Raw genomic sequence first — 21070 nt, forward strand, 5'->3', positions numbered from 1 at the left:
ATCCTGTGAGGATCCTGACTTCAGTGAGAGTTAAAGTTACTCAATTTCTCATAAGATAAAGTCCACACTGAGAAAAATCTTTGGACTGAATTGTGCCTTTCAGGCACAGTTCTGCATCACAGAGGATGTAGAAGGCATTGTGCCTCAGGTAGGCACCAAACTTTGGGGGGGCACGGCCATCCATATTGGATGGATCAGTGGTCCATCCAAACCAGGATCCTGACTATGACAACAGCCCACACCAGATGCCTCAGGGTAAGGTGTAAGAACCCCAGTTATGGAATAACCTGTCCATAGAAGAAGTTTCTTTCTGACCCACTCAGTTAGAGATTTAGCATACGCCCTGAAGCATGCGGGTTTATGTCCCTTCGTTTCTGTTTTTTTGTTTAAGTAATCTTCTCTACTAGAACTGTGAATGATTTCATATCCATAGAACTGTACAATCCTGTTTTGAACCCCGCTGAGCTCTTGTGGCAATTAATTCCACAGGGCAACTGTACAATGTGTAAAATAGCATTTCCTTTTATCAGATTTATATTAGCTGCCTTTCAATTTAATCAAATATCCATTGTTCTTGTATTATGAGATGGTAAATAGAAGTGTCCGATTTACCTTCTGTACACCATTCATTATTCTGTATACCTTTATCATGTCTCCTCTGTATCATCTCCCTGCTAAATGAAATAGTCCCTGTTGCTTCAATCTCTCTTCCAATAAGACACAGAGATGTCAAGGCACTTGACTAAGGTCATACAGTGAGTCAGTCATAGAACTAGAGACAGAATCTAAAAGTCCTGGCTTCTAGTTACCTGCTATATCCATTAGATAATGTTCCCTCCTCCCCACAGAGGATACATCTACTACAGAGTTACATTTCTCTATGTATATGCTGTACATCTTCACGTTCCCTTCATGCATTAAAAGTAGAGCCTGGAATCTACTACTGACTACATCAGGAGTGGAACCAGCTCCTTGATCCCTGAGAATTTGCTATAACTGAGGACTTGAAGCTGCAAAATATAAAATAAACATATAGTGCCTTCTGAAATAGTAAATGAGGATTTAACTGCATCTTTTTGAGTGATCAGCTGTAACGTTTTTTAAACAGTCATCTTAATTGAGCAATAAATCTAGATTTCATTCACAATTTCACTAAAGTTCATTCAAGTATTATAAGGAGCCAACTGATTTTGATCTTATTCTTTTTTTAAAATGTATCCTTAATTCCATCCAGGTTCTTGTAAATGTCTGATGCCTTAAGAGTCCTTCAGATTCATTTTACCAAGGACACTCTCTTTACCTTGAGAACACGAAGCCCAGCTTTTTCAAATCGTTTTTCTCGGTCCTTGAATTCCTGGCAGTATGATTCTACTGGAGAGATCTGGTAACGCATTTTGGTATCCCTTGTCTTGTCTCGGAGTCTTTCTGGAGGATAATCAGTTTCCAGATGGCCTGGATACAAGTAGCAGAATATTCAATAATAATTTAAGACTTTCAGCTTGTTAAACTCACCCTCAATGCAACAAAGTCAGTGGAGGAGGAAGTTAACTAAGCAACCAAAATAAACGATTAAGAAAGAAGAGTGTTACATATTCTCTGAAGCAAGCTGTTTGGGTCATCTGGATCAAGGCTCCTCCTTTACAGAGACCTTTGATAAGGGCAGTGATGACTTAGGAGTTCTTTTGAGGGAGGTTGGGATATTCTGTATTCTTTTGTGCTGTAAGGGTCAACTGATTACTGCCAGTAAGTCATGAGTTTACTGCTACATCAGTTTTAATTTTAAGATTTCTGTTTTAAAAAATATCAAGGACACTTGGGGCTTGATCCAGAGCTCACTGAAGTCAGTGAAAAAGCTTCTACTGAGTTCAATGAACTTTGGCTATGGACACTACAGCACCTTTTTACACTCTGGTACATTTAAATAAGATAAATGTGTGTCCAGATCTAGAAATTCTTTAACTGACTCAACTTTGCTAAGGATGTTACAGCTTACATTTAAATTTGCTGAATATATTATGCCTGTTAAATCAAGTTCTACTAAAGGAACCAATGAAAAGTCAGAAACAGAAGAGACACAAGACGTATCATGCCCATTATATATCTCTGCATTTGTGTATCTATCTTTTATACAAGGGAACCCATCTTAAATAACCATCAAAATGTCCAGGAAAAACGGTTGTCTAATAGGGTTGGGCTTTTAACTACAGGCCAAATAAAACTGACCTGAAAAAAGGGGATATTTCAAAGACAGAAAGTTGCCCATTGAGGTGGTATTTGGTACAGGTTTTAAATTCATTCTTACTGTAACTCCACTGAAATCAATTAATTAACTTCAGTAATTTCTATATTGAAGTCAAAGGGCCTGATTCACTTCCACCAGAGCAACTCTATCTGTGGGAAGCTGATAGCACTAGGTCTGCTGCCAGGAGGGGAGTGGCAGCAAGCAACATACAAATATGCAGGACCAGTTCAGCAAGGGTATGCACTGATTCAATACATCTCCCAGGGAGTCTCAGCTGGCTAGACCTTTAGGCTGCCTTTCCTAGTGGAACTCCCAGAGTGAGGACTGGCAGCAGTCATGTCCGCCTCCAACGGCAACAGCTCAGTGGGATAAACTGCAACCCACTGGAATCTTGCCCAGTGAATCAATTGAAGTCAACAAACTAACCCACGGTCTTTCAAGGCTTTGCATAGTACCTATTACCCTAGTATCTAAGCACACAGACTAATCTGACACTACTGTATATTCATCATACATACAAACTGAAATACAAGCTCATCTAAATATTAGTAACACACACACACACACACACACATTTTCTGCTTCATATTTGTTTTTATGTTTTACACTGACCCTCTGACAGCAGCAGTTCCTCTTGCTTGGCTCTATTATTCTCTTGCACATCACACAGTAAATTTTCGATCAAGAACACCGCATCAATTACAGCACCAGGAGGACCTTGAATCTCTAATCTCGCCTTTCCACCAACCACTTCTTCTGATATGAATGCACCGAAACGTTGCAGACGAGACAGTTCTGCATGATCTTTTTTGCTAAGGTTAAAAATGTGATTGTTTTCGATAACGACACGGTGACTTTCCTGGACTTGCATTATGTTTTTGATCCATATTTTTGCTGCTTCCAGTGTTTCACAGCGATTTCCAATAAGTTCAATGGCTAGTCCAGTTTTTTTATTCTCCATTTCAGCTGGTCTGTCAGAGCGTGACCCTGAAAGAAATACTGTTTATACAACTGCAATTGGTAGACTGAAAAGTTCACAAGTGCTGTCACAAATTTCTGTATGCAGCCTGAGACTTTGCAGCACAAGGAAAGCTTATTGCCCTTATGACACATTCAGAATGGGGATATTACGATAGACACTAAGGGGCAGATTTTTAAAGATATAAATAGCAGTTGGGCATGTAACTCCCATTAAATTTCAATTCTGCCTTTGAAAATTTCCCTGTAAGGGCCTAGTTCCACTCTTATTAAAGTCAATGGCAAACCTCTCATTGATTTAAGTGGTACCAGGATTTGGCCCTAGTAATAATTAATAAATACAGTTTCATCCCAGGTGTATAACATCATTACATTTTGAAGTCAAATTAAATGGTAGTTCCTCTTCTGTGAGCCATTTAGAAACTTGTTCTTAATTTTCATGTTCTTCCACATTCCTCTAACGTGTGGTTTAAGCAGAAGCTGCTATTTCAGGAGACAGTGGAGATGATGAAATTAAATATTTATACAGATTGAAAACATAAATCTTGCTTTTCAGTCTCTTGTTAGGGCTGTTTTTGTGTTAAAAGACTACATTGTAGTTCTACGGGGAAGTGAAGGAGAGGACACTGTCCTACTCACAAAGGAGCCCTTTTAAATCCCTTCTGGAGTTTGGCTCTGAATAAATGAAGTACCTTTTGCATTTTAACTACATCTGTGTTCTCTCTGGATTTTTTTTTTTTTAAGTAGGATGTAAATCAGTGCTAAAAGCAATGTGTTTTACTCATACTCGCTTTGCATTGGCTAGCTAGAATATGTTTCAAATGACAACATTCTCGGCTTATAATAAAGAGTCCATTGATGGAAATGGTAATAGGCTGGAGTGCTGCCTGCAATCATTTGAACATAGGAGGCACAACGCAAATACAACTCGCCTGCCTACAAGGAGGGAAGGAACGCCAACCCATGACGCCATCCTCATGTCTCTTGAACTGAAATTTTACCCTTTGGCACCAGGACACAATCACATGAAGTACTTTGTGCCATCAACTCCCACTGATTGCAGTTGGTACTGACGGTGCTCAACATCTCACACGACCAGGCCAAAAGTGGAACAAAACTGTACAAAACTGGAAAAGTGGTAACTAAAGACATGGCCCTGCCTATTGCAGGTACAGGTTTTACTGTTCATTAAACATATACAATAAGCTCTGGAACTTTATAGTAACTAAAATGCACTCCTGTGAAGCATGCTTCCTGTGAAGCATCAAGCTACCCAAACACTGCTGGGGGCAGCAAGGACCTGAGTCTGATATGACAAATCCTATGTTCTACAGGATGGTGCTGCTCATGTTCTATATCTGTTTGCATGAGCTGGAATGAAGGTGCCAAAGCAGAGTAGCTAGAACTTTCTGTGTCAACAATTTACCGTACCCATTGGCTCCTGAAATGGTACGAATTGGGATGAAGATGATTGATTAGAGAGATTGATAACTATCAAAGCTCAGCTTCCTCCAGTTTGTATTCACATTTAAGAAAGCCTGCTTTTGAACTAGCAAACCCAAAGATCAGTACTCAGCCCTAACTCCTGATAACATCGATGTCGATGACATGGGTTCTTCAAGGGGCAAAAGAATGCAAAGCGTCTGAAGAGTTGAATAGTTAACTCAACAGTTACATTTTTGTTTACACGAATGAGAATCCGATAAGTTAAAAGGAGTCTAATTAAATATCATAATACTAAAACTAATTTTGCAAAACACAATTTTAGAAGAGGTAACACATTTTCCCCAATATACCAAAACCAGTATTGTCTTCTTATCACCCAGTCTGACAAACAATGAAACAAGAGTCAAAAATTAAACACAGAGCTCTTGTGTGATGGTTTCCCCCAGATGATAGATATTTATTAGGAGAGTATCATTTTCACAACCTTACTCACCCTTTGTGCTCCTTACTCACCCAAATCATCACTTCTGTTGCATTCCACATCTTGTCCTAGTTTGCTTTTCGCTGAATCAAACTTGGTTCGGAAAGCCTTGACAAAGAAAGATTTAGAATCAGTTTACACAACCAGCTATGTGTCAAACCACTAACAAACGAACAGAGTCTGTCTCTCCAGATTTCTGTTAGGAAAGCAATTTTAGTCAGTCTCCTTTCACACAGGGCCGGATGTCGGTCTCCTGTGCCAAACCTGGTTCCAGGGCTTTGTACAGGGACATGGATGGCATGCGTGGGTGGCATTCTCCCCAGTTTCATCTGGAGGTAATATGTGGGGAACCAATGCGGCCAGGCTGTTGTTACAGTTTATGGGCCAGAGCAGAAACAATTTCTTCTACTTAAAGTTTTATGCTGATGGATGCATGCTGTGCATTGTGATGCACTGACTATCCCCTTACCTAAGTCACAAAGCTCCTCTCCATAGTCTCATGTGGAAAGCCACTGAAGAGCACTGCTCTGTACAGTGGGTTTGGGCTTCCTGCAGACTGACATCCCTGAGCAGTGAAAATACACTATTCATGTTGGTTTTTAGCCTTCAAGGCCTGTGGCAAGGACAGGACAGCCTTTGGCACATTAGTGAAATAACTGGCAGTGTGAGCATGTGGTCCAAGGAAACACAGAGACAAATGATAACCAAATGTAATTTGTCAGAGTTCTGACATACAGAAAAAATGATAAAAATCATCTTTAAATACCATGAAAAGTACATTGCAAATTAATACTACATTAGAAAATAAGATTTTACACTGAATTATACTGACAAAAAAAATGAAGAAACTACACTGTAGATCTAAAGCATAGATGAGCAAAAGTCATTGTAATTAAACTTGGAAATTTTTATTGTAAATACTTCTAAAACTGAGGGGCAACATCAGAGTCTACATGCAAGGTGGTGTAAGTTACATGTCAATGAGTGGGTATAAGTCGGTTTATTTGACTCTAGGAGTCAAAATTGATGTAATCTACACATCAGTGGCATGGAAGAAATGATGTATCAGGAAAAGCAACTAACAAGAAGGACCAAGAGGGTAGGATTGGCTACCCCTTTTTCCAGATCTTCAGCATGTAAATTATGTTCGGACTCCCTTACACCCAGTTACTGATACCACATTACACTTCACATCTGAATTTGGTCCGGAGTATGATTCAATTGTCCATGATAGCCTTTCAGAGCAGAAGCAAGAGCATAGTGTAACCTTTTGGCCAGCCCACACTCTACTGTGCCGTATATTACTTTTGCTACAGTATACAGGCTCACTCCTCACCTACTGACGTCAGTGGGAGTTTTGGGTTCAATGAGAACAGCATCAATTTATAATTTATAATTATATTTTTATGTATATAGATACCTAAAACAGCCGTGTATACATCATCTGGGCCAAATTCTCTGCTGGCATAAACTAGGACAGTTCCATTGAAATCACCAGCAGACAATTTGGCCTCAGGTGTCTACAGCCTGGTCTACCATAAGAAGGCAAAGTCCTTTGTAACAATACATTGCTACAGGAGATGATTTGACAGAATTTGCTAAGTGCATTTCCCGTGGCATAACTTCAGCAGAAGTACTTTAGGAAGTCCCCAGTAAGTTGGAAGCAACAACTTCACTGTATACTGTATGCCCCAGGAACTTCAGGAGGCCTAAGTGACAGCCATGCCATTGGGGCTACAGATAGGAAGGCAACTAAGTAAGCTCCCCAGGGGACTGGTGGATTTCCAGTCAGAGTTTGTCTGAAGTTCCTGCCAATTGAACCAGCAGAGACACCCCGTCTGCACATTTTCCCTTCCGCAGAGCCATGCACCAGGGAGAAAGCGGGCAACTGGGCAAAAGAGGGAAAGCACTCTGCAACGCTAGACTAGAATTCATATTCCCTGAGGATTTGTTTCTTACATAGGCTGATTCCTGTCCCCTGCCATTTATTGTCTCTTTCAGGGAAAGATGTCATTCAAACTCCAAGTCCAACCTTGCCAGGTTTGATCTTCCCCTGGGTTTATTCACAAGACACACCAGATGCTTGCTATCTATTGTTACAAATGTAACATATTGTTTGGTATGTAAAGTACTTTAGCTTGTAGAAATTCAAGGAAACTTTCTTCATGGTTATTGTGAGTTCTTCTACTTATAGTTAACACTAAATACCTTACCTTGTAGACAAAACTGTTATTTGGATGGATCACAAAATACACATCTAACTTCCTCCCAGGATGTTCCTTTGCAAAGCTTAAAACTTCATCAATCATAATATCTGCCACTTCATCCTTTGGCAAATGTAATACTCCAGATCCAATTACTGGGAAGGAAATTGAAGGAAATGGAGGCTCCTGAATCTTAAGCAAACATCTTGACATTGCAGTTTTTAATACCTGCAGAAAAAAAGGAGAGTTTTAGACCTTATTTTACTTTTTGACATGAAAAAGAGGAGTGAAAATCCTCTCTAACAGAACATCACCTTGCGTGAATCACTGCTGCTTTGTGATGACCATACTATGTGGAGCACAGACTTGCAGGCCAGATTGTATCCTTTTGTCAATATGAATTTCTCACAAGATGGAGGAAGTTTTTGAGACTCAAACCGAAATTCCTGCTGAAGAAGTGAGCCTGCTTTTTGCAGAATTGCTCTTGAAATGTTTCCTCTTGACAGATCATCATTTATGACCACAGAATTAACAATAACTGCAGTCTGGAAGACAAGAACACAAGCTCTCAGTATATTTCACTTCAGGTAAATGCATATTCTACCTGCACTGCAGTCAGATCCCCACTTCAAATGTACCTGTGCAGCTGGTGGAATTTTTTCTTATAAAAACTCCATCCATCCAGAAACTTCACTTTTTAAGGGACATCTACACTACATGCTTCTTTCAATGTTGTGTAGAATACATAACAGCGCAGTCTCCTCCCCACCCTCCCGCCCCAGGTTGAATAACAGTGTAGCCAGTGAGGTAAGGCTTAGGCAAGTAGAGTAAAGACACAGTTGAAGAGTGTGCTTATGTAAATCCCCTACACTCGTTCTACTCACCCAAGCTGTGCCTCACCATCTACATTGCTTTTTTTAGCATTGTAGTGTTATTACCTCCCTGCCGCTGGAGCCTTTTCCCAGTGCAAGGAAAGACTCCAGCAGTCAAGCAGGGGAGATGGGGAAGGAAGCAGCAGAGAAAGGGTCCACTAGCTCCCCACTGTTGGAGCCCTTCCCCTCCGCATGGAAAGGCTCTGTCAGGGGGCCATTCCTAGAGCCTTTCCACTGCAGTGAAAGGCTCCGGCAGCAAGGAGCTGCTGAAATGTTCCCCGTCTCCCTCTGCCAGAGCCTTTCACTGACATGAGTAGCTACACACTGCAGCAGGCAGTAGATACAGCAGGCTTTTCACTGTGGCATGTAGCTACATGTAGCCTACACACCACCACCAGTGGTGGTGTACTGTAGATGTAGCCTTAAAATAGTAAGCACTGCCGGTCACGCAAATAGTCCTCACAATCTTGTGTACTCAGGAGGAATTGCAAAATTATGGCTGCCTTCTGTGCAGGAGCACTATGAGAGGATGGAAATCCCTAAGCTTTCTCCTTCTGCCCACGACATACTCCCTAGGGCTGCTGTAATTTGGAACTAAGTTTGTGAAATGCAAAATTTTTGCTTATGGTATTTTGACCACAGAAATAATGAGTCTAACCTTAGCTTGACTGTTTAAGAGTAACTAAAAATACAAGGCTTTGGACTACACCCATTCAATTGCTCAGAAGAAATATAACTTTCTATAGTCAGGTTTCAGAGTAGCAGCCGTGTTAGTCTGTATCCGCAAAAAGAATAGGAGTACTTGTGGCACCTTAGAGACTAACAAATTTATTAGAGCATAAGCTTTCGTGGACTACAGCCGAAGAAGTGGGCTGTAGTCCACGAAAGCTTATGCTCTAATAAATCTGTTAGTCTCTAAGGTGCCACAAGTACTCCTATTCTTTTTTCTATAGTCAGTTGATAGAATTTCTCCCTCATCAACCAAAGGTCATAATTTATTTCCACATCTATAAAAACAAACTTCTTAAGGAGTCAAGATGTTTCTTTAACAAACAAGGTATGGAAAATTCTGTGAAAAACGGTCTGTTTCAAACAAATACTATCAGGTGATGCAGCTTCCAATCTAATCACCCTTTCTGGTTTGCCCATAACTAGGATTGCCATGTTTTTTACCATGCTATAATAAATTAAATAAAATACTGGTAAAAGATGATGTGTACACTGGTTTTAGAAAATATCTTAAGCTGTTGTAGTATATACTGAATGCCCCAATAGTGAGACTGAGGGCTGGTCTACACTAATGCTATAAGTCAATCTAAGTTACACTAGTTCAGTTACTCAAGTTACGTAACTGAAATCAACATAACTTATGTCAATTTACAGTGGTGTCTACACAGCACTATGTCAATGGGAGATGCTCTCCCATCGACTTAGCATGTCTTCACCAGACCCGCATAATCAACACCGCTGCATCAATCGCAGCAGTGCCGATTTAGCCAGTAGTGTAGACATCTTCAGAGGAGCATTCGTCCCATTCCAGGAAAACAACAAAAAAAGCAGGACATGATAGGAGCTAGGAGAGAAAACTTCTTGGGGATACAATAAAAAATGTTAACTATTAAAATATTACATTAAAAAAAAGTAAATGTTAACGTAGAGTCAGGACAGTCAATAACTTTATTCTATGTGTTGTTGTCTTCTATCCTCTCATAGCAGGGCTCACTCAGAAAGAAAACTTTTCAAATTCAATAGCTATATTATAAGACGACACCTGGGTATATATTGTTTTGGTCCACTGATTCTAATGTTGGATGGCTAAAGACAAGAGGACAAGATGCATATTTACTTGATCAATACAACATGCCCTCTAATCTCTTAGGATCCAATCCTGCAAGGTGCTGGGATGCAACTCCACACTCAGCACTTCACAAGATCCTCAGGGTCCACTGTGAAGACTTACTTGCTGATCTTCAATTTGTCCTCTTACGATATGTAGGTGAAGACCATTGATTGTGATGGAATCTTGAAGCTGGTTTGCTGAAGCTGGCAGAGTCTCCTGAAGTGAGTTGATATCACTCCTCCCCAGCAACTTTTCACAGGCCCTTTTCATTGCTGCAACTGTGGGCTCATCAATGTTCACCAAGTGGATTTCTTTGATCCAGCCAAATAATGGAGCTAGCTCAACAAAATTCTTTATAGTCTTTACAATCACATGAGCACATAAATCTAGTGGGAAGCCAAAAATTCCTGAGCTCACTGCAGGGATAGCCAGAGACTTTATATTATTCTCTGGAGCATTAACATATTTCAGGACATTTATAATGGCTGCCTCAAGTATTTGACAACATCTCTCACTTTCATATGCAGACCATCTTGGACCTACTGTGTGGATAATTTTCTTACAAGAAAGCCTGCCTCCACCTGTTACCGCTATTTGACCAGTGGTGAGTGTTCCATGACGCTCAATATAACGTTTACTCTCTTGTTTAATTTCTAGCCCACCAGCTTTCGCCAGGGCAAGAGCAAGGCCTCCAATATGGTGCAAATATTCATTGGCTGCATTCACCAAAGCATCAGCATTATGTCTTGTCATATCATCCATCCAAACAGATATCTCAATTCCTTCCTTCAGGGTTTTCCTGTATACTTCAAGAGGACATCTTATACTCTTAAGAAGAGATATACAACCAAACTTCTTCTCAATGAGGTCACGTAGACAGCTCTCTCGTCTTGTAAGGATTTCATAAACATCTTTACTGATGGGAATTGTTAAGCTTTCCTCCTCTGTATCCATGCTGGACACTAGATAATAAATCAATTAAGAGAAATGCAGTGATCCAATGTCAAACACATTTTTAATGCACAGCATATTTTAAAGTTTTCAATCATTATTTTTTAAATTGACTTGGGATGATAAGGGAAAATTACTTACTGATCATTTCTTTTGTCATAGTCTTCACTTCTCCCATTCTACCTCAGAGACACAGTGAGGATATGCAGTTTTTGGCTCCCTTTACCAACAAAGCAAGGAAGCAAAGGCCTTATATAAGCCCCAGTCTGGCCCTATTCTTGCTCATTTACTTGTCAACTGCCATGACTTTAACTCTCCTCCTACCCCAGCCGGGCCAATTCTTTGTGTCCTAAATCAATGTGCAGCCTGTAAGGACTCTGTCCTATGGACCAGGTTACATTTACACCCTCACCTTTGTTCCAATCAAGTGCCTTTCCCTGACTTCCCAGAAGGAACTCTTCTTCCTTCCTCTGTCCATGTTGACTTCCCTGTCTGGGTGGTCCCATCATCCCATCCTTCTTCCAGGCCTTCTCACCTTTCTTCCAATCCTTTATGCATCACCACTAATGTGAATTTCAGGAGCCTGGGGAGTCCATTTTGATTTTGAGGAACAGAAGAGGCTCAGCATCAACGTTCTGGAGCTGCCAGATATCCACCTCATCCTACAAACCTGTGAACACTTGGTTTTCCAGTCCTATGTTCTCACCCAATAAGCTCACTCTTTAGTTCTGCAGCTCCTCACAGGCCCTCCCTTTGAACCCACAGAAGGCACATTCTCCCTGCAAGTCTGAACTTTAAGCAGCACTGTAGAAAAAGAAAATGGGCCACCATCTTGTTTCACATAAATCACCAAACAACTGTCAGATCAATTTTTTTTTATCATAACCCCCCAGATAGAACTAGCAATGAAGAGCTGCACAGGTCTTTATACCATTACCAATCCCCGGAGATGTATACTTCTCTGTGTTGGTAGATTTCTATAGAACTACATACAGTAGTCAAGTATTAGAGGGGTAGCCATGTTAGTCTGGATCTGTAAAAAGCAACAAAGAGTCTGACGAAGTGGGTATTCACCCACGAAAGCTTATGCTCCAATACGTCTGTTAGTCTATAAGGTGCCACAAGACTCTGTTACCTACTTTATGTAAAAAGTATCTTATTAACTTGTTTGTGTACATTCTTACAATTTGCATGAGTTTAACCACACTTTTCAGCTGACCTAGAGTACCGATTTCTCTGCACAGTTAGAGTCTAAAAATAGACTGTTCTGCATCTCATTGTTAGTAAGGTGCACTGAATTTAAACGGCTTTCATCAAAACATCTTTTCTTTAGCACACTTGTACTGTACTTTTAAAGGTGTGAGGAAACCACATAAAACTAACGAAACATAAAATTGACATCCTTGTCCAAGTCGTACGTTTTGGTTTGCTTTCAACTAAACCATTTGCATGCTTTCAACTTTACTTGTTTAAGCGGTAGTTCAAAGAAGAAGGGTATAAATTTATAAATTCTAATCTGCTCCATAATGTGAAAAGAAAGAAGCTTACCTGAATCGTAATCCTCTTCAAGGGTCTCTGGATTGAACGTCTGTGAAATAATACAAAAAATAAGGGGGAAAATTAAACATATTATATTACCCACACATATAAATATACTCTAGTGAGCATGTGCACACTAAGATTTTTCTAAGGTTTATAATTTAGCCAAACGTGGACAGATTTTCACAAGGATGGCAAAAGGATAAAAGGCCACTTTCCTGCCAAATTTCAATTCCCTGCTCCAAGGCCTGGGAGAGCTTCAGCTTTACAAAGAAAAGGTCACCTGAATTTTCTTAACATTACAACAAGAATCTTCTTAACATTCAATACACTAAAAGGCAATGTATTTTTCCCTAGCCTTGTTCTTGGAAATGGCTCAACTTTTTGGCTGAAATTTTCAAAAGAAAAAAAAAAAAAAAAGAAAATCAGCCTGAGACAGACATCCATCATGGAAAATTTCTGCCTGAATGGTTAAAGATTGGCAAAGTTACAAGCAAGTGAAACCACAGTCTTATAATGGGAAAGGTCAAACAAATTTAATAATAGGCTGTGCTACCAGCTCCACCTATAATATATAAAAACACATTCATAAATAATGAATAACAGTGGAACTTCTACAAAACACTGTTCAAAAACATTATGTAAACTGATTCCTGTTAGTCAACCTATGATCAAACTGATGTGCGCGCACACACAAATGTTTCCTTAAAAATCACAGAGCATTTATTTTGGGGAAAGGAGAAATAAAAACTTCGATATATACTTACACTACACTACTTACACATTTAATTTAACACAATACTGAAAGACTCTGCCCCCTTCACATTAGCAAAAACGGCACAGCAAATAACAAGAATAAATAAATGATCAGAACATCATATTAACTTTCTCTTGGTTACGTTATCCACTTCAGGAAGCTGTTATCTACTCCAAACTGAAACATGCCCAATGTGGGAAAAACAACCAGTCTGGCCAGGGAATGTGCTGGGTTAAATCTTGCAAGGCCAAATTCACCCAATGCAATTTTATTGACTTCCTACTCATCATCAGGGAAAAACTGGGGGGACAAAATAATCCCTGCTGTAAATCCACTGAGGTCAATAAAATTGCACTGGGGTGAATTTGGCCCTGCAAGATTCATCCCAGCACATTCTCTGGCCATGCTGGTTGTTTTTCCCACATAGGGCATGTTTCAGTTTGGGGTAGAGAACAGCTTCCTGAAGTGGATAATGTAACCAAGAGAAAGTTAATTTGATGTTCTGATCATTTCTTTATGTTTTCTTCCTGCCCTCCCTCAGGAGATGGTAAGGGGCCTCCAAAGGCCATTTTCCAATATATTAGGAGTGCAGAGCACTTGTGTGAGATGGAGGGAAGCTTCAGGGCTGGGTGGGGATGGGGCAGTAGGGAAGGAGAGGAGGGGTACTCCTCAGTCCTTTCTCCCTAATGACCACATAGCTGCATCAGGAGTTGTGCTGACCAGAAAACCCTGCTTGGGCCTGGCTTGAAATGTCTTCAACGATTTGAGCAGGGAAATCTCTTGGGAATGGGAAGGGGGTTATTCCTTGGGAAAGGGCCAAAACAGTGGAGCCCAAATCTAAATGAAGGGGCTTCCACACAACTCTGGACCTGAGCCTGTGTAGGGAGGGATATGAGGCAAAATTTACAGCTCTCCCCCTGCCTGTATGTATAGGCCACTTTTAGCTGACAAATCTTCTCCCTTCTGCAGGCACGTGGTTTATTTCCCTGACTGTCAAGCCAGGTTACACACTAAGACAGAACCACCTATTGGCTACAATTCTGCTTGTTTCTTTCAGTCTAAATCAGTAATCCCTCCAATATCCTTATTCCCTTAAATACCCTGACTCTGGCACTTTGCGCCCCACTCCCAAATACTTCTTTGACTCTCCTTTCTTCCTGGTCACTTACCAGCATCTTCATCATGTTCCCCATCTTCAAGCCCCTTCTCCTCCCCACCCCCACTGAGCCCTCTCCTCCCCTCCAGCACCCACCGGTCTAACTGCCTTTCCCCAACAGACTTTTCCTAACTCCCCTGGAACCCTCCAGGCAGGTTGCCATGGTGCTCCCAGGCGACCGTCAACAGGAGTTTCAGCCTGCAGGCTCAGCATCTTATTTTGCACATTAACCTTCAATCCCTCTGCGAGGTGGTAAATACTATCCTAGGAGGGAGGGGACATTACCCCTGTTCTGCAGCTAGGACAACACAGACTAGACAGATTCAAACCAAAATTTTCCAACCTGGGGGCCTCAGCAGGTTCCCAGATACCATGGAACTGGGCACAGTATAAAAAGATGGATAGATAAGGATTTTTAATTGCCTGGTTAACTTCAGAGGGACTCATGGGTGCTCAGTACCTCTGGTAATTTAGCCATTTGTGTTGGTGCCTCACTTTAGGCACTCAGTTTTGAAAATTTTGGCCTCGGTCATTTGTCTAAGATTAAAGAGAGAGTCAGTAGCTGATTTTGACTCAGAGTTTCTGCCTCTCAGACCTGTCCCCAGACCCAGGGGCGACATATGTGGGCAGGGGGGAAGAGGGGCAGCAGGGTCACGCCTCCCCCATTTCTGCCAAGGTTTATATTTTTATTTATTTTTTTGCAGGGAGTGGGTTCAAAATACCCCCGCCCCACACACACACTTTCAACAGTTACGCGTTGCCTCTGCCCAGGCCACTAAATACATTGCTTCTGTGTATGACATACAGCTTATAGTAGAGATTTGTAAGCAATCAAGGAACCAACTGAGATAAATGCTATAGAACTCTTTGCATTCATGCCCCGGTGAGATTTTAGTACTTCTACTACATGAAGAGTTCAGCAAGTCAAAGCCATCACAGGCAGCTTTCAAAACTCCATATCCTACAAAGCATATTCAGCAGGGAATCAGCGCCACAGGACTGTAAGGTGTTAAATTAGCACACCTATTACGAATATCTGTGGTAGTTAAAAGTCTGAGGCTTGATCCTTATCTTCTTATCATGTCCTTGTTTCTCCTGACAATTTATATAGGAACATAAAGCTGGGTTTAACCAGCTGCTGTCATCACAATGACTGAGGTGGATTAAAACTAAAACATTGCCCATTTGGAGTCATAGGACTCAGTTGCTGCCTGTTGTAATGCAGCGAGTGAGACAGTATGTGTGGGGGAGGAGGAAGGAAAGGTGATATGTTGCCCTCTACTAGCTAGGATGCTACCAGCAGTTTCACGAGTTCTCATTTAACTCAAGTGCTAGAGGGCTGTGGTTTTGGCGCAATATCAATAACTTATGCCAACTGTTCATTTTCTGAAGACCAAATGTCTTCATCTAGATGAGCCACAATTTGGAAGGGTTCTGCTCCAAATCCAGATATTACTCCAGGCCCTAATTTCTTTCTTTAGAAAGGAACCCATTATTTATTTAAGAAGTTTTAACAAGTTTACAAATTCTTGCCATGTAAACATCAGCAACAAAACAACAGTTAGCTTTTGTTTAAAGAGACATACAGCAATATATAAACATCAGATCTTTCTATTTAACAGGGTGTTACCATATTACACAGTGAGCATCATTGCAATACTTCTGTCATTTCTAATTATTGTATTAAATTTAATGAAATTTCTATATGCACATATTTAACAGACCAGGTATGTCTATCAAATGCTAATATTAAAACAAAATGGACAGGTGGGCTGAGTTTTTTTGCAAGTGAATGTACTTTGTTTGAGTACTGAATAAAAGGTGACCAAATATCTATCTATCTATCCATCCTCTGTGTATTTTGTTGGGTACATAATTGGTGTGTTAATTTTTCCATAAAAACAATCTCCCATATTTTTGAACCATTCCTCAATGGTTGGGATATTTTATTTTATTTCCCAATGAGAAGCTACTAATAGCCAAGCAGCTACTAGCAGATGAGAGATTAATTCTTCATTTACTTTTGTATGACCATTTCCAATAGGAAGCCCCAGGAGGATTACCAAAGGATCATTTGGTAATAAGTATCCAATAATCTGTGATATTTGATTGTGAACTGCAGCCTAATACTCTCTAATGATTGAACATGTCCACCATATATGCATAAAATCTCCTCTTTCACCACAATTTCTCCAATATTCATCCCTATTCAGTCTATACAGACGCTCCCCGGGTTATGCAAACCTGACTTACGCAAATCCACACTTATGGAAAAAGTTCCGTAAGCTTTTTTTTAATTTTTTTGGCATCATTGTCGGGTATACGTCTCCGACTTATGCAAAATTTGACTTACACAAGGAATTCCAGAACGGAATGCTTGCGTAAGTCAGGGAGCGTCTGTATGTGTATTTTTAACCTGACTGGTGTGAGGTACCACTGTAACACTGAGGATGCTAGTGCTCTTTTCCAGAGCAAACCCAATTCCTCTGGGGTAACTTGTCTATCCAGAGCCTTTTCCCAGACATATGGGAAATTTTCATATGGACAATTTTCTGTTAGGAAAGCTGGCTGCAAAGATTGATATAAATTAGTTATTTGTTTATTTCCAGATGCCATCACTTCCATTAAAGTTAGCTTTCTGTATAAAACACATTTCCTAGAAAGATGAGAAACATAGTACCTGTCCTGAAAGTATTGGTACCAGGGAAAAGCGGAACAATTAAAATTAGTTTTGATCTCTAAATAAGTTAGAAACGTTTCTTTACTGAATAGTTATTCCTTATCCCTATTCCTTATCATCTGTGCAAAAGGCTCCATAGCCAGTGCAAAAAGTAAAGGAGACGACGGACATCCCTGACTAATCACTTAGCGTAATTCAAAAAGGGGAGATTTAACCCCATTAACTGGCACCACTGCTTTTGGGCTGGTGTAAAGAGCAGTTATCCATTTAAGGAATTGGTGACCAAAGTCCATATGTGACAGGACTTGAAATAGAAAGTTCCTCTCTATTCTACCAAAGGCATCTAGTGATAACAAGAGAAATTGATTTTTTTGATCTGGCATTATGGATGATTCCAAATACTCTCTGAATATTGTCTGACATTTGTCTATCCTTATTTAATTCAGTTTGGTCTGGATTTATATAAACTAAAGCATAAACTGCAATCGGCTAGTTAGTATTTTTGTTAAAATCTTAATTTCATGATACAACAGAGATATGGGCCTAGAGCAGGGGTCGGAAACCTTTGGCACGTGGCTCGCCAGGGTAAGCACCCTGGCAGGCCGGTCCAGTTTGTTTACTTGCTGCGACTGCAGGTTCGGCCGATCGCAGCTCCCACTGGCTGCGGTTCGCCGCTCCAGGCCAATGGGGGATGCGGGAAGTGGCGCGGGCCAAGGGATGTGTTGGCCGCCCTTCCCGCAGCCCCCATTGGCCCAGAGCGGCGAACCGGGGCCAGTGGGAGCCATGATCGGACAAACCTGCGGTCGCAGCAAGTAAACAAACTGGCCTGACCCGCCAGGGTGCTTACGCTGGCAAGCTGCGTGCCAAAGGTTGCCGACCCCGGCCTAGAGGAACTGGACAAGGTAAGGTCTTTTCCATCTTTAGGGGAAAACTACCACAGTAGCTTCTTTCATATATTGTAGAAGTTCCTCCCCTAACAACATATCATGAAAGACCTCTCTCAAAAGACCCACTAATACCTCCTTAAATACCTTGTACAATTCAGCTGGAAAGCCATCAGGTCCTGGAGTTTTACCACTTTTCATACTTGCTACTGCCTCTAGGATTTCTTCTTCAGTTATTTCTTAATCAATTTTGCTCATCTTTGGCAAGCCTGCTACTTCCAGATATTTTTGAATAACTTCAGAGCTTAGAGTATCTCAGGTATAGAGATTTTTATAATAAGCAGCAAAAAATAGCACATATTTCATTCAGGTGTGTAACTAACTTTTGCTGATTTTTCTTAATTGATGGAATAATATGTTGCTCTTTAATTTCTCTAAGCTTTCATGCCAATAGCCTATCATTTTTATTTCATTTGTCATAAAACATCTGCTTTGCATACCTTAAGGCTTTTTCAATGGGATTTGTCATCAACATATTCAACTTCCCACTAATAGTTAATTGTTAATATGTTTTTTTCTGAACCTGTATTTTTATGAATATCTTGTAACCTTTTTAGCTTCTGTTCTAGTTCTGTTTTTTCTTGAGCTGTTTCATTCATCAATTGAGAGACTCTGCTAATCAACTGACCCCAAATACTGCTTTTACTGCCTCCAGGAGTCCGTATAATTTAATTGGAAATGTTGAACAATGTCCTCTTTAATTTCTGCAATCCCATCTTTGCCCTTTTGGAAATGCAAAGCATGCAGGCGGGTTATGTGTACAGAACTAATATAGAGTCAAACTTCTGCTAAATGGAAACTTCTGCTATTTGGTCTCTCAAGCTGCATTAAAGGTGTTATTCTGTCCCCCTCCTGGTCTCCTCCAGGCCCTAATTTCTGTACTAGACAAAATCAAAACCCCAGCTCCAAATGCTTCTAAATCTTGGGAAACTTTATTTCTAAAGGCAAAACGCAAATGCTGTAGCTCATTAACAACAAAAGCACAATCAGCTACCATCACTGATGTAAGGCACAATGCCAAATCTCCTCTCCTTTAAATCAATGGTGCATCAGTGGAGTGACTCCTGATTTTCACAGATGTAAGAAGAGAATCAGCTCCTCAGATCATGGAGGCCATCAAAGAATGCCTCAGGGCCAGGTTCATAGAAGCCCTTAAGGTGATATTAAATATAGGCAGTTTTGCTGATGTGCTGGCACACCAGAAGCAGTTATACAACCGTACATTGTAACATAGGTGCATCTGCACAGTGAGATACATGCAGTCATATTTACCCAAATGATTTCAAGGATGTTCAGAAAAATGCATCTGCAAACATTTCAGTAAATGCATCTACACACATCCAAGGTCCTGATCCCACAATTAGTTCTTCATGAGCAGAACCCTGCACCACTGACTTCACTAGGGAACCACACAAATGCAAAAGTCTGCCCCCACAAAGCTCACTGCAGGATCTGGGCCCAAAACTAGGGTTGCCCACCCTCCAGGATTGGCCTGGAGACTCCAAGAATTATAGAATACCAGGACTGGAAGGGACCTCAGGAGGTCATCTAGTCCAACCCACTGCTCAAAGCAGGACCAATCCTGACAGATTTTTGCCCCCATCCCTAAATGGCCCCCTCAAGGACTGAATTCACAACCTTGTGTTTAGCAGGCCAATGCTCAAACCACTGAGCTATCCTCCCCCCCCCCCCCCCCATTAAAGATTATGTCATATGATGAGACCTCCAGGAATACATCCAACCAAATCTGGCATCTCTAGCCCAAACATGTAAAATATACCAACACAAAAATATCGGGAATGTCACACTTTAAAATCTCAGATGCATTTGTGATATATTAATTTATCTTAAAATAGTAAAACAATTCAATGCAAAATAATACTTGAATGCAAGGCTATGGGTAAGAATTTAAATATATACAACTCAGAAAAGTGTCATATGGTTCCCCGGTTTGCCATAATTCAGCCTCAGTGGAAGCACATAACAACTAAGCCAGACAACATGAAATAATGCCAACTGTTCATGCCGCAAGGGACCATCACCTACTGGCTGTAAGAACCCTATCCGGGGCAGCATTCTCTCAGTTCAATCAGTGTAATGGAGTCACTCTGATTTACATGGAGCGTTATGAGATCAAAATCTACTACCACAAACTCAGACCTATGTAAAAAGAACAGGAGTACTTGTGGCACCTAGAGACTAACTAATTCATTTGAGCATAAATTTGTTAGTCTCTTTAGGCTACGTCTACACTACCCGCCTGAATCGGCGGGTAGAAATCGATCTCTCTGGGATCGAATTATCGCATCTCATCGGGACGCGACAATCGATCCCCGAATCGACACTTGTACTCCACCAGCGGAGGTAGGAGTAAGCGCTGTCGACGGGGGAGCCGCGGAGGTCGATTTGCCGCTGTCCTCGCAGTGGGGTAAGTAGGCTCCGATAAGTCGAATTCAGCTACGCTATTTGCATAGCTGAATTTGCGTATCTTAAATCGACCCCCCCCCCCCCCCGTAGTGAGGACGTAGCCTAAGATGCCACAAGTACTCCTGTTCTTTTTGCGGATACAGACTAACACGGCTGCTACTCTGAAACCAGACCTATGTGCCATTCAGCTCCTGGGGCCAAACTCTGCTCCCTCCCTTGTAGTCAGGACTGCACCGGGATAGATCAGCACCGGCTTTGGCCCTCTCTGCCCCCTGCCCCCCCCCCGGCTTTGCTAGCAGGGGTTAGTTTGCTGCTCCGAAGGAAGCACCGTCCGGGCGCAAACAATGCCCCCTACCCGAGCCCAGGGCACCTGGGGCCGTACCCCTCCCCGGGGCGACCTCCGCTGCCCCACGCGGGTGCACGGAGCCCTAGCGAGCCCGGCCCGCCCCCACATGTGCCCTTGGCGGGGTGGCCCCGGTACCTGGCAGGCGGGCCGGAGCGGCGCGGGCGGCGGGACTGAGCGCGGGGCGGGGAGTTTCTGTTGTTTGCAACC

The 21070-nt window shown here is 41.4% G+C and overlaps 1 protein-coding gene across 1 annotated transcript in view; it reads right to left on the reverse strand.

Annotated features, from left to right (window-relative positions):
* The window catches only part of PARP9 (poly(ADP-ribose) polymerase family member 9), a 28927-nt gene extending 7878 nt beyond the window's left edge, over window positions 1-21049 (reverse strand). Inside the window, exons 1-8 of the mRNA XM_054043947.1 lie at window positions 20999-21049; window positions 12563-12602; window positions 10184-11025; window positions 7666-7896; window positions 7361-7579; window positions 5180-5255; window positions 2855-3229; window positions 1301-1452 (exon numbers count right to left, since the gene is read on the reverse strand). Coding sequence (XP_053899922.1) covers window positions 1301-1452; window positions 2855-3229; window positions 5180-5255; window positions 7361-7579; window positions 7666-7896; window positions 10184-11017 — 1887 coding nt within the window. The 5' untranslated portion in view covers window positions 11018-11025; window positions 12563-12602; window positions 20999-21049. The remainder of the gene's footprint in view (window positions 1-1300; window positions 1453-2854; window positions 3230-5179; window positions 5256-7360; window positions 7580-7665; window positions 7897-10183; window positions 11026-12562; window positions 12603-20998) is intronic.
* Window positions 21050-21070: the final 21 nt, after the last annotated feature.

Source organism: Malaclemys terrapin, chromosome 11, assembly GCF_027887155.1.
Source record: "Malaclemys terrapin pileata isolate rMalTer1 chromosome 11, rMalTer1.hap1, whole genome shotgun sequence".
In the NCBI taxonomy this organism is placed as follows: Eukaryota; Metazoa; Chordata; order Testudines; family Emydidae; genus Malaclemys; species Malaclemys terrapin.